Source organism: Lontra canadensis, unplaced genomic scaffold (genome assembly GCF_010015895.1).
Source record: "Lontra canadensis isolate GAN:19392208 unplaced genomic scaffold, GSC_riverotter_1.0 scaffold10, whole genome shotgun sequence".
Lineage (NCBI taxonomy): Eukaryota > Metazoa > Chordata > Mammalia > Carnivora > Mustelidae > Lontra > Lontra canadensis.
The window spans coordinates 5,475,565-5,489,055 of NW_022631004.1; the positions used below are offsets into that span (position 1 = coordinate 5,475,565).

Sequence of the window (13,491 nt, forward strand, 5' to 3'; positions counted from 1 at the left end):
AGCTTTTTATCTCAATGAAGTACCAAAAGCTCATTTTTGGTTTTGTTTCCTTTGCCTTTGGAGACATATCTTGAAAGAAGTTGCTATGGCCAGTGTTGAAGAGGTTACTGCCTATGTTCTCCTCTAGGATTTGGATGGACTTCCACCTCACATTGAGATCTTTTATCTATTTTGAGTTTATCTTTGTGTATGGTATAAGCGAATGGTCAAGTTTCATTCTTCTGTATGTAGCTATCCTAATTTTCTCAGGACCACTTATTGAAAAGACTGCCTTTTTTCCATTGGATATTTTTTCCTCCTTTGTGGAAGATTACTTGACTGTAGAGTTGAAGGTACATATCTAGGCTCTCTATTCTGTTCCACTGGTCTATGTGTCTGTTTTTGTGCCAGTACCATGCTGTCTTGGTGATCATAGCTTTGTAGTATAGCTTGAAATCAGGCAACGTGATGCCCCCAGCTTTGTTTTTCTTCTTCAACATTTCCTTGGTGATTCTGGGTCTTTTTTCTGGTTCCATACAAATTTTAGGATTGTCTGTTCCAGCACTTTCAAAAATGCCAGTGGTATTTTGATTGGGATAGTGTTGAAAGTATAGGTTGCTCTGGAAAGCACAGACATTTTAACAATGTTTATTCTTCCGATCCATGAGCATGGAATGTTTTTCTATCTTTTTATGTCTTCTTCGGTTTCGTTCTGTAGTTTCTAGAGAATAGATCCTTTACCTCTTTAGTTAGGTTTATTCCAAGGTATCTTATGGGTTTTGGTGCTATTGTAAATGGAATTGATTCTCCAATTTCTCTTACTACAATTATATTGTTAGTATATAAGAAAGCAACTGATTCCTGTGCATTGATTTTGTATCCTTTCACATTACTGAATTGCTGTGTGAGTTCTAGTAATTTGCGATGGAGTCTTTTGGGTTTTCCACATAAAGTATCATGTCATCTGCAAAGAAAGAGCATTTGACTACTTCTTTGCCAATTAGAATACCTCTTACTTCTTATTATCTGAGTGCTGTTGCTAGGACTTCTAGTACTATGTTGAACAGTAGTGGCAAGAATGGGCATCCTTGTCATGTTCCTGGTCTTAAGGGAAAGGCTCTCAAGCTTTTCCCCATTGAGAATGGTATTTGCTGTGGGTTTTTCATAGATGGAATTTATGAAATTGAATAATGTTTCCTCTATCCCTATACTCTGAAGAGTTTTAGTCAGGAAAAGATGCTGTATTTTGTGAAATGCTTTCTCTGCATCAATTGAGAGAACCATGTGGTTCTTGTCTCTTCTCTTATTTATGTGTTCTATCACATTGATTGATTTGTGAATGTTGAACCACCCTTGAATCCCAGGGATAAGTCCCACCTGGTCATGTTGGATAATCCTTTTAATGTACCTTTGGATCCTATTAGGACATTGTTGAGAATTTTGTCTCCCAAATTCGTCAGGAATATTAGTCTGAAATTCTCCTTTTTGATGGGGTCTTTGCCTGGTTTTGGGATCAAGGTAACCCTGGCCTTATAGAATGAGTCTGGAAGTTTTCCTTCTGTTTCTGTTTTTTTGGAACAGCTTCAGGAGCATAGTTATTATTTCTTCTTTGAATGTTTGAATTCCCCAGGGAATCCATTAGGTCCTGGACTCTTGTTTCTTGGGAGATTTTTGATCACTGCTTCAATCTTGTTACTGGTTATTGGTCTATTTAGGTTGTCAGTTTCTTCCTGTTTCAGTCTTGGTAGTTTATAGGTTTTCAGGAATGCATCCATTTCTTATAGTTTGCTTAATTTATTGGTATATAGCTGTTGATAATAAATCCTAATAATTATTTCTATTTCCTTGGTGTTAATCATGATATCTCCCCTTTCATTCATAATTTTTTTCTCTTTTCTTTTGGATAAGTCTGGCCAGTGGTTTATCGATCTTATTAATTCTTTCAAAGAATCAGTTTCGAGTTTCATTGATGTGTTCTACTGCATTTCTGGTTTCTAATTCATTGATCTGTGCTCTAATCTTAATTGCTTCCCTTCTTGTGCATGGGTTAGGCTTACTTTGTTGTTGATTCTCCAGTTCTTTAAGCTGTTAAGATAGTTTGTGTATTCAGGACTTTTCTATTTTTTTTAAGTGATGCTTGGATGGCTATGTATTTCCCCCTTAGGACCGCCTTTGCTGTATCCCATAAGTTTTGGATCAATGTGTTTTGGTTCTCATTGGTTTCCATGAATTATTTAAGTTCTTTGATTTCCTGGTTGACCCACACATTCTTGAGCAGGATGGTCTTTAGCTTCCAAGTGTTTGAACTTCTTCCAAACTTTTTCTTGTGATTGAGTTCCAATTTCAAAGCATTGTTGTCTGAGAATATGCAAGGAATAATCTCAGTCTTTTGGTATCGGTTAAAACCTGATTTGTGACATAGCATGTGGTCTATTCTGGAGAAAGTTCTGTGTGCATTGTTTTAGGGTGGAATGTTCTGTACGAATCTTTGAGGTCCATCTGGTCCAGTGTGTTATTCAAAGCTCTTGTTTCTTTGTTGATTTTCTGCTTAGATGATCTGTCTATTGCTGAGAGTGGAGTGTTAAGGTTTCCTACAATTAACGTATTATTATCAGTATATCTCTTTATTTTCGTTAACAGTTGGCTTATGTAGTTAGCTACTCCCATGTTGGGGGCATAGATATTTACAATTGTTAGATCTTCTTGGTAGATAGACCCTTTAAGAATGACATAGTGTCCTTCTGAATCTATGACTAAGTCTTTAGCTTAAAATCTGATTGTCTGATATGAGAATTGCTAACCCCAGCTTTCTTTTGCAGTCCATTGGCACGAAAGACGGTTCTCCATCCCTTCACTTTAAGTGGGGATGTATTTTTAGGTTCAAAATGAGTCTCTTGTAGACAGCATATGAACGGGTCCTGTCATTTTATCTAGTCTGCAACCCTGTGCCATTTTATGGGAGCATTTAGGCTGTTCACATTGAGAGTAATTATTGAAAGATATGATTTATTGTCATCATGTTGCCTGTGAGGTCCTTGTTTCTATACATTGTCTTTGTAAATTTCTGTTCTATATCACTCTTGGGGTCTTTCTCCTTTTATAGAACCCACCCTCCACCCTTAATATTTCTTTCAGGGCTGGGCTTAGTGTTCATATATTCTTTCAGTTTCTGCATGTCCTAGAATCCCTTTATTTCTCCATCCATTCTGAATGACAGCGTTGTCAGATAAAAAGTATTCTTGGCTGCTTGTTCTTCTCATTTAGTACCCCGAAAGTGTCTTGCCAGCCCTTTCTGGCTTGCCAGCTCTGACGTGGACAGGTCTGACATTATTCTGATAATCCTCCCTCTGTACATAAGGAATCTCTTCCCCCTCACTGCCCTTAAGATGGATCCCTTGGTTCTACGATTGGCAAGTTTTACTATTACATGGTAGGGCATTGGTCTGTTCTCCGTGATCTTAGGAGGGGTCCTCTCTGCCTCTAGGACAGGAATACTTGTTTTAGTCCCCAGATTAGGTAAGTTCTCAGCTAACATTTGCTCAGATATATCTTCTAGTCCTCTCTCTCTCCCTACCCCCTCAGGGATCCCAGTAATTCTGACACTGGAACATTTCATGGCATCATTTATTTCCTCTAATTCAGTTTTCATGGATTTTAAGCTGTTTGTTCCAGGCCTCCTCCTGTTCCTTCTTTTCTGTCAGTTTGCCTTCTAGATCACTGATTTGTTCTTCTGTCTTATTTACGCTAGCTGTTAGAGTATCTAGATTAGATTTGATCTCACTGGCAGCATTTTTAAGTTCTGCCAAATCAGCTCTCATTTCTGCCCTTAGAGACTCTATTTTGCTATTAATGATTTTCTCCATCCTAGGTATCGTCTGCATAACTGTTACCCTAAAAGTCTATTTCCGACATCTTGCTTATATCCATATCCATTAGTTCTGTGGCAGAGGTCATGGTCTCTTGAGTCTTTCCTATGTTGTGGGTTCCTCCTCTTAGTCATTCTGTTGAGGGGTGGTTGCGGGAATGTACAGAGTCCAAATTATTGACCACAACCAAAGCAAAATGCACCTGTTTTATAGGGACCTTAGGGGGGACCTGGGTGGCTCAGTCATTAAGCGTCTGCCTTCAGCTCAGGTCATGATCCTAAGGTCCTGGGATCAAGCACAGTATCCTGGCTTTTGTGCTCCATAGCAGCACTCCCAGCCCCCGCCTCCAAGGCAGGGCATATCTCGGCCCTTTGTGCTTCTGAAACTGCCATCTGCCCCCAGTTTGCAAGTGTGCCCCCAAGAGCTCCAGGTTTCGGTCTGGGGGGCTGTCCTGAAGTCTTTTCCCCACTACTACCGGTCTGCAAGTCTGTGCATGGTTGCTAGTGCAGGAGGTTTTTGTGCTCCAGCAGCGTGGGATCCCAGAGGCTCCCTCCCCTTCCATTTATCTTCCAGTATCTGCCCAGAGAATCACGGCTCCCTGCCTCATACCTCGGGACCAGCCACATGAGATACTCTGTTTGTAGAGATCCAAGTATATCTTCTTACATCACAGGCTGATTTTGTGGGTGTTCAGAATGGTCTGGTAGATATCCAGCTTAATTCAGGGGACTGGTTGAAATAGGGTACCCTAGTCTTCCACCATCTTTCCTACTTTTGTCTTTTAACCTTCATACCACCTTTACTGTATATTTGCTTTTATCAGAGATATTTTTTCTTTCACAATTTTCTTTCTTCGGCTTCTGTTCTTTTCTTTTTCTCTTACAAAAGTCCCTGTAACATTTCTTGTAAGGCTGGTTTAGGGGTGAGGAATTCCTTTAGCTTTTCTTTCTGGGAAACTCTCTCTCTCCTTCAATTCTAAATGATAATCTTTCCAGGTAGTATTCATGGTTGTAGGTTTTTTCCTTTCAGCACTTTGAATATATCATGCCATTCTCTTCTGGCCTGCAAGGTTTCCGTGGAAAAATCAGCTAATGGTCTTACAGGGTTTCCCTTATACATAATTAGTTGCTTTCCTTTTGCTGCTTTTAAGATTCTGTTTATCTTTTTTCTTTGTGCTGTTCATCTTGGGTGATTCCCATTAGCATCTTCCAGATGTTGATCCATTCTTCATTCTTCTGCATCCTCTAATTTGCCACTGATTCCTTCTCCTGTATTTTTTATTTCAGTTATTGTATTCTTCAGCTCTGCTTGGTTCTTTTTCATATTTTCTCTTTGTTGCAGTTCTCACTGTGTTCATCCACTTTTCTCCCAAGTTTGGCAAGCATCTTTATGACTGTTACTTTGAACTCCTTATCAGGTAGATTGCATATCTCCATTGTGGGTTTGTGGAGGTTTTTTTGTGTTTTTTTGTTTGTTTTTGTTTTTTAGGTTTTGTCTTATTTTGTCTTATTCTTTTGTTTGGAACATATTCCTCTGTCTCTTCATTTTGCCTAACTCTGGTTTCTATGTATTAAGCAGATCAGCTACATTTCCCAGTCTTGAAGGAGTGACCTTATGTAGTTGTCCTGTGGGGCCCAGAAACACAGCTTCTCCTGGTCATTAGAACCGAGTGCTCGAGGGGTGTTCCCTCTGTGGTTTCCTGAGCTATTTTGATGTGCTTGGCTATTAGTGCTGCAGGCACAGTGGTGAGCAAGGCTGGCCGCCAGGTCCACCCACTGCGGCAGGGCAGGATCCACTTTGGGGTAGGGCCCGTCCCAGCTACGCCCCACATATGCACAGGAACTGCTTGGAGGAGTGCCTGCCAGGACAGGCAGGGTAGGTCTGCAGGCTGGGTTGAGCCGTGCTAGCAAGGTAGGTGGAGAGTTTCAGGAATGGCACCCCACGTGCTTCCTTTGCCAGAGAACATTCCCACAGAGCTACACACCTCTGGCACATACCCTAAGATTAGTTGATAGGTCTCCTTCATGTATGGCCCAAGCACTTTTCAAACTGCTGCCTCTGAGCTGGGTGTCAGAGTGAGTTTGTGTGCCTACCCTTGAAGAGCAGAACCTCTGTCTCTGATAGCCCTTCTGCTCTTCCTGCTGTTTTTTAAAGGTAGACATTATGGGGATGGGGGCTTATCTTCCCAGTGCAGGTCTGCAGGGCTGGGGTGCCCGATGCGGGACCTGAACCTCAGGGAGGACCTCGGCATTTGTGATACACATCCCACCTATGGAGTGCCACACCAGGCATGTGGGTCCTGCCTAGACCACATCTTTGCCCCTCCTACCCATCTCAATATGGCTTTTCTTTAGCTCTTTAGTTGTGGAAGGGCTGTTCTAGTCTTCAGGTTGTCATCAGCAAGGTTGGTTCCATATGTAGTTGTAGTTTCAGGTGTGTCCATGGTGGGAGGCAAGTTCAGGATCATCTTTCTGCCATTGTGATCCTGTCTCCCTAACATGTATTTACTCGTAGAATTAGAAACAATGATTTTAACAGTTTTAAGTCAACTTAAGAAAAATGTGTCAGGGAAAGAGGTCGGAGAAACTCTTCAGACGTGCTTTGGACAGTTTCACGAGTATCATCTGCATTACAGATGTTCTGTTCTCCATTTCCTATGCTGCTGACACTCCATTAGTAAGTTTGTTGAAGGCAGGAAAATTTCTTACTTGCTTTTGTGGCCCTTTCCCTTAGTGCCTTACCCATTTCCTGGCTGAATTAACAGTTGCAGAATTGATTGGAGGCATATATATTCAGGATATTTTAAAAGCAGGGACAGGTTTTCCCTAAGCAGCAGCAGCTGTACAGTGTAGCCAGAGGCGTGTCCCACAGGGGAGCCCCCAGGAGGGCCCACCAAAGACGTCTCCTGTCCACAGTCACTGTGGGTCTTCCGCCAGCTGAGCTGAAGGGCACTGACTGTTCTAGCCATGGTAAATATTTGTGGGTTTTTTCCATCCAGATGGGGGAAAACTTCGAGCCCTCCTGAGATTCCAAGCATCTTCCCTTCGTTTGTTTTGCTGTATGTGCCAATTATTGACGAGCTCTGTTTTTCTGGGAGGAATGGCCCGTTCTCAGCCAGAATGTTCACAAGGAACAGTCCGTGCTCAGTACTGACTGCAGGCAGAGATGAAGGAGGCGCCACAGGAGACTGACAGAGGAGCCTTCCAGCTTACACTAGAAAAAGCAAGAGGAAAGAGGAAAACTACCCTAGGAAATGCCTTCTTTAAAAATGTATTCCTTTTTCTCCTACTTTGATGAGTTTGGGGATTTGTTATTGCTGTTATTTTTTTAAGTAGAAAAATACACCATTAACGTAATTATCCTAGCCAGATTTGGGCCTAGTCCCACCGGTAGGGGACAGATGTGGCATGGCAGAGGCCCCTGTGGATTATGATTTATGTTTTTAGTTACTTTCCATTTTGTAGCTTCATTATGAGGCCACTTTCTTGTCCCACGAAAATCATAACTCCCAGCAGGCTTTTTTTGGACTTCATTTCAGGGCAGTGGTTGCCTCCCTTAGCCCATGCTGCCCTCTCCTTCAACAGAATATCACCTCAGTTACTTTATTTGGTGGATGTGAGACAGAACTGTCCCTGGCTCCCTGACTCCTGGCAGCAGGGGCCCCATGTCGTCATCCTCTCACACACACCCCCACAGCCCCTCTCTGCCATGGTGCCTGACTCCGTGAGCAGGAAGGATCCAGTGTCTCCACAGGCCCATCCTGTGCACGGTCCTGAGAGAGCTGCTGTGCCTGGGAAGACGCCCGGTGTGTCTGCGTGCTCTCTAGAGTGGCTTCACCCCACCTGCTTCAGGAGAGATGGAGGCCCCTTAGGCTAGACCCACACATCGGGGAGTTCACGGACTCTGCTCTCCACACCACTCCCCACCCCAGCTCTGTTGGTCCAGGCCCTGGCAAGCGGAGCAAGTATTCATTTCTCTGTCTCCCTGTCCTCCGGCCTGCAGGTGTTTGAGGAACTGTGGCGCAGTGAAGGGAAGACTCCCTCGCAGATTGTTTCAGAAAAGCAGCTTGAACTGATGCAGGATCAAGAGGCGCTGGAACGGGCCTGCCACACCGTGATGGAGGGGCACCCTCAAGTGGTAATGATCACCTGCAGCACAGAGCGGGGCTTCCTGGGCAGCCGGGGCCAGGGCCCACCCTCCCGGCCAGCACAGGGCCGGTGCCAGCCTGAGCACTCAGCGAGGAGCCTCTCCACCTCTCCCCTTCGCAGCCCAGAGGCACTTCCTAATAAGGGCTGGCCCGGTTACATCAGAAGTCCTTAATAAATTCCATTCGTCTTCAGCTCAGGTCAAGAGCTGAAATTAGGTGAATATTAGAAAAAATACAACTTTTCCTATACGGAATATCCACCCCTGGGGTTTAATCTCGTGGAGCTGGGTTTACAGGGGTGTTTATCAAGCTCACTAGATCCGAGCTTTGACCTCCCAGCATGGTGCGCTTTGAATCGGTTATAGCTAGCTCTGCTTTCTAAGAGACCTCTCGCTAACAAACCAGCAGGCATGACTGCAGAGAGGGAAGAAAGATAGGCAGACACTTTAGCCCCCTGCCTTTAAGAGGCGGGAAGAAAGGCAGAAAGGGAAATGATTTGTAAATTACGGAGAAAATCCTTGACAGGAGCGTAGCTGAACACCAAGTCATTTTGTGTTCTGAGCGTAGAACAAAATATAAAAGCTAAAATGAGTACCATCGTTCCCTCCCCAAGTCCAATCATATTGTCTAGAGATTTTTTAGTGGGTAAAAAATTGCTAGCATCTCTTTCAGAATAATATCCACCCACCCATCAGCTTGCCAGGGACACTAACAGCTCTGAAAAGAGCTCTCAATAAGGTAAATGAGCTTGCGCTGGGTCTCGGCAATCTCCATCTCCCTGCCTCATCTGTAGTGACTGATAAAGACACACTTTCCAGCTTGGACTCATTCCGTAGCACCTAGTGCAGATACCCACGGATGTCATTACCCATCGAGATGTGGCAGAGCAGAAGGTCATGGTGGGTGGCCCTGACAGTCCATGGCTGTTCGATAGGAATCTGGAGCCTCCTGCTTTTGTTGTCCCCATCTTGCCCACCACAGTGCACTCCCCAACCCAAGTGCCCCCAGAGAATTGCCCTTTGGTGGATTTGTTTTCTGATAAACACATCTTCCTGGCAGGGAGTTGGGGGCAGAAGGAAAGCCATGCATTTCAGTGTCTGCTGACCTCCACTGGGGGATCAGAGAAGGGCCTCACTCCAACTACACCAGATCATTCATCTTTGGTTACTCACCCCCAAGACCAAGAAGCTCCGTGTCCTCGTGTCAGTGCGGTGCCCAGGACAGCACCCTCGTCCCCATGTGCCAGCTCTCACTGTAGGCAGTGACTCGTGATGCGTCACAGCCCTCTTCTTGTCCACTTTCTCAAAAGGCACCATGGCCAACATCCTGTTACAGGAGCCCAGATACCTCCTCAGAAGATCACCCCCTCCTTCTTCCTTGTCTCATTTTATATCTAATGCTAACAGAAAAGAAACTGAATTTAAGTTTCAGTAAACATAAACCTTAACTTTGCATTTTTGGGTACGTGTGTCATTATTTTCTTCTCTAAAACAGTTTCTATCTTTAAAGGTGATGGACGTGAAGAGGGGGAACCCCAGAGCTATAAACAAACTGATTGGGTTGGTCCGAAAAGCAACTCTCAGCCGAGCAGACCCAACTGCGATAAAGGAGATCCTGGAGAGGAAGCTGTCGCCATGAGCCGTCCCAGGTCCCTCTGTGCCCGAGGGAGAGCAGAGCGACCGTGACTGAGAACCGGAGCCCATGACACGTGCCATCCGGTGGCTGGACATGCCAGTGCCTCCCAGGCCCCAGTCACAGGATGCCACCTGCAGACAGCCCGGCTGCCTCTTGGACATCAGACTGGTTCCAGCTGCGTTGGTGGTAAACAAACAGCACATTTCCAGCACTCAGTGATGCAGAACTAAGTGAGACCCTGTTTCAGAGGCTGTCACTGTTCTAAGAGAACTTTTCATTTGTTGGCATGCAGTATTTTATACCTGAGAGTAGAGGAGTAGAGCGAAAAACCACCACAGAATTGACACGTTGTGAACACAAATCGCTCTCAGGAGGCCTCGTGCGGACAGGAAGGAGAGTGTTAGTCTTCCTTACATTCCCTCATCTGAGGACTAAAAGTGACATGGCCCGTTGAGCTCCCTAGGGATCCTGGAAGGTAGAAGTCTGAGAATTAAGTGAAAAATTTTTTTGAAAAAAAGAACAAAAAACAAGTTTTCAAATAAATTTAATGAATAAAATATATGCTGGAATATCACATAAAAAATTAAGTTACACTTCAAAGATTGTGCAGTTGACAACTCCCTCTCCCCCAACCCAGGCCAAAGAAAGATAAAAAGGGGGGAAAAAAGCTGTAACATTGATTTGTTTTGCCTGGGAAGAATAAGATTATAAGCTAGTACATCAGAATCTTGACCTTAAACAGTAACTGTGATGCCGTTAACAACATCTTCATGAAGGGTGGGCCGCCTTCACCCCGGTGCTTTGGACAGGAATGCACTTCTCTCTCCTGCACCTGAGCGCCCCTTTGCGCCCTGAGTGCCTCTGTTCCCTCTGACTCCCCACACGTAAGGACCAGTTTCTCAAAGGCTGCTCTTTAAAAGCACATGTCAAACTGGCATCAGGAGAAGAACAGACTCTTCAGAGTCTCAGATTTTGCACTGAATCCCCTAGCTGCTAAGGAGAATCCGAGCATTGCCCTCACAGATGGGGCTGCTTTGGCAGCTGGGGGCCTTGGAGACGAGCAGACCTTCCCTATAGTCAGTGTAGCAATGAACCAGGCTCCAGCTGCCAGCCACTGCCCAGGACTTCCCTACCTCAGAGTGGCACGAAAATCTCCCTCTGACCTAGCCAGAAAAGCAGAAACAGAAAGGAAACCAGTTGTGTGTGGTTTATTCCAGACAAGCATGAAGAGGTAAGGTTTTAAATAAAAACTTACAAAAACCACCATGAGTGACTCAGAATATTGTGAGAGGAGGTGTTCCCTCACCAGGAGGCCTTGTAGCCCAAATGCATTCTCTTCAATACTGAAAACTACTAGACCTAGAACTAAGATATTTTCTTTCCTTTTCCAGAGAGAAAGAGTCCATTCTCTCTCCTCGCATTGCAAGTCTGAATTGCAAATGGGCAAGACAGTCTGAGACTGGATTCTGGCAGGATCGTTGTTTTGTAAGAAATAATAGGGTTTGGTTTTGTTTTACAAACTCCCATTTTCACCAAAGGTCTGGCTTCTTGGACATCAAACTTCACAGAAGCCACTGGGGGATCTTTCCAGATCATTTTAAATCAAGGCCTTGCTTAAATGGGTGATGGGGGTGGGGAGGCACCTGGATGGAGACAGTTTACCAAAACTGTTATATCCGATGTAAACTGTACCATGAACTGATCACTTCCAGAGAAAAATGCCATCATGAGAACACCTGATCTTTATGGTGATGACTGTCCACCTCTGACAGCTGCCCCATGGTCTCGAATGCCCACTTCCGAAATCCTGAATATTGGAGTTAATGTTGTTACAACTGCTAATAAAAAAAGTGAAATCAAAGCATAGCTCAGATATCATCCTTGGAACCTGACTGTATATTCAAAGATATGTTTGCATAACAATGTCAGAAATTCACAGAGTATGGCTCTGCTCATAAACAGACCTGAAATACAGTTTTAAATACGTCTTTGCATGAGTGAGAATTCAGTCTGCTTCTTTGTTTGCTGTTCCAATGAAAATCTCATTAAAATGTAGGAGTGGTGTCCTCAGTAAAGCCATTGCCATCTGTCATTGGAATCCACACACCTATAGGCTGAGGGGGGAATGTGCTGGAAAACTGGCTCTTCCCCAGGTCGGCGTGAACCTGCTTTACCTGGCCATGCCCAAACCATGTGTTCTGTTACTTGAAAAGGATGTTGGTTGGTTCTGGTGGGAGGTCAGGAACGCAAGCCTCAACACTCAGCACACTACCTGGCACAGAATAACTTTAGCAAATGTTGATTAAATTTATAAAGCAAAATTAGCAGACAGCCTTTCGTGGGGACTTTTGGTATGAGAGGTTGGTGCTGCCAACAAGTAGGCTTTTAAATTATGGACATCTGGGTCTGGGAAGGAGCTTCTTGACTCTGTTCAGGCTTATGTATCAAGGTGAACTTCTCTTACTATCTTTCAAAGTATACACGCCCCAGGAAGAGGAAGCTAATTGTTACTTATACCAAGTTTAGCAAGTTTTAGCTGAGCTTACACACGTACACTTTTGTAATTATTGCTTATCTGGAATAAGGCAATGGAATTTTTTAAAGTACACACCCTCCTAGAGCTTTGAGTTGATTAACTCAATACACAGCTTATGGGAATGACCCACAATTCATATCATCTTTTTCATTTCTGTTGAATGTGCTTCATCATTTCAAGGATTCTACATAGTGACTCTTGGGAAAAAAATACACACTGAGTCTGTCTCAAAGGCCACGTTATTTACCCAGTACCAGGAGCAGCACAGAAACGGCCACCACGCTTCTCTAGCAGATCTTAGACAAACGTTTTCATGGGTTATTTGTGAACGTGGCTGACCCTTAAGTGAAAGATGGATAGAATCTGATTGAAATTCTGTCTCAATGCCTCCCTTAGTCAAACAATTTAGCAAAAATCATTTAAGTAAGATCAACACCAAATTCCCCCTTAAAAATATCTCCAGGGCAGAAAGGGGCCTTGTTACAGGTCTTTTGCAGACTTGTCCCAATAAAAAGTCAGCGGACACACTCAGAAGGACGGACTTTTGCAGCCTCAGCTCCACGAAATTTATAATCTGGCCCAAGAGCTTCCATCACCCTTGTCAGGTTCTGAAATGACATAGTAAATTTAAGCTCCCCAAAAGATGCCTGAATGATACATTGAATGCATACTGACCATGCCTATGGGCGGTCTGGTAACTTGTGTGGCTGACAGTGAGTTAGGTATACTCACATGTCTTGAGATGGGAACAAAATACACAATGACCCAATGGGATGGGAAGGGTCAGTCCTAGCTAAAATCATCATCTTTCTTAGGATCCTAAGTACAGGCACCAAGGAACTAAAGGCTTCCCCCGCCCCGTCCCCATCTTCCTCCCTGCAGAACCTCACCAAAAGTCTTTCACTAACGCCATGTTTATCCAGTTAACAAGCCGCCAGGGTAATCTGTTCTCTGAAACAAGTAATGGCCTAACAAACGCCTGAACATAGAGAGGATTCACCGAGGCAAAATTGCCCAAAACAATTCTTAGTCTTCCAAAGAGCTTGTTCTAAATCAGGTTTAGAGGGAAAAAAGAAAACTCCGTTTTCTTTTCTTTTTTTTTTTTTCAACTCCATTTTCTAAAAATGCTTCCTCGATGATGTGATTTAAGGCTGGAGTAGAAACCAGTTCTACAGTGTTCTGTGTTAGGCTGTGATCTGATGGACAGTGAGGGCTGTGTGGTTGACAGAATGAGGGCTGAAGCGGGAAGGGACCTGCAAGGATCTTCTCAGTGACTGAGAGTAGGGGTGGCCCCAGCTGCCAGAGGACCACAGCTTCCAGGAAAAGCC

General features: G+C 44.1%; 1 protein-coding gene across 1 annotated transcript in view; it reads left to right on the forward strand.

The window, feature by feature from the left end:
• The window catches only part of GATB (glutamyl-tRNA amidotransferase subunit B), a 104,351-nt gene extending 92,645 nt beyond the window's left edge, over positions 1 to 11,706 (forward strand). Inside the window, exons 12-13 of the mRNA XM_032855521.1 lie at positions 7,848 to 7,982; positions 9,502 to 11,706. Coding sequence (XP_032711412.1) covers positions 7,848 to 7,982; positions 9,502 to 9,630 — 264 coding nt within the window. The 3' untranslated portion in view covers positions 9,631 to 11,706. The remainder of the gene's footprint in view (positions 1 to 7,847; positions 7,983 to 9,501) is intronic.
• The last annotated feature ends 1,785 nt before the right edge of the window (positions 11,707 to 13,491 follow it).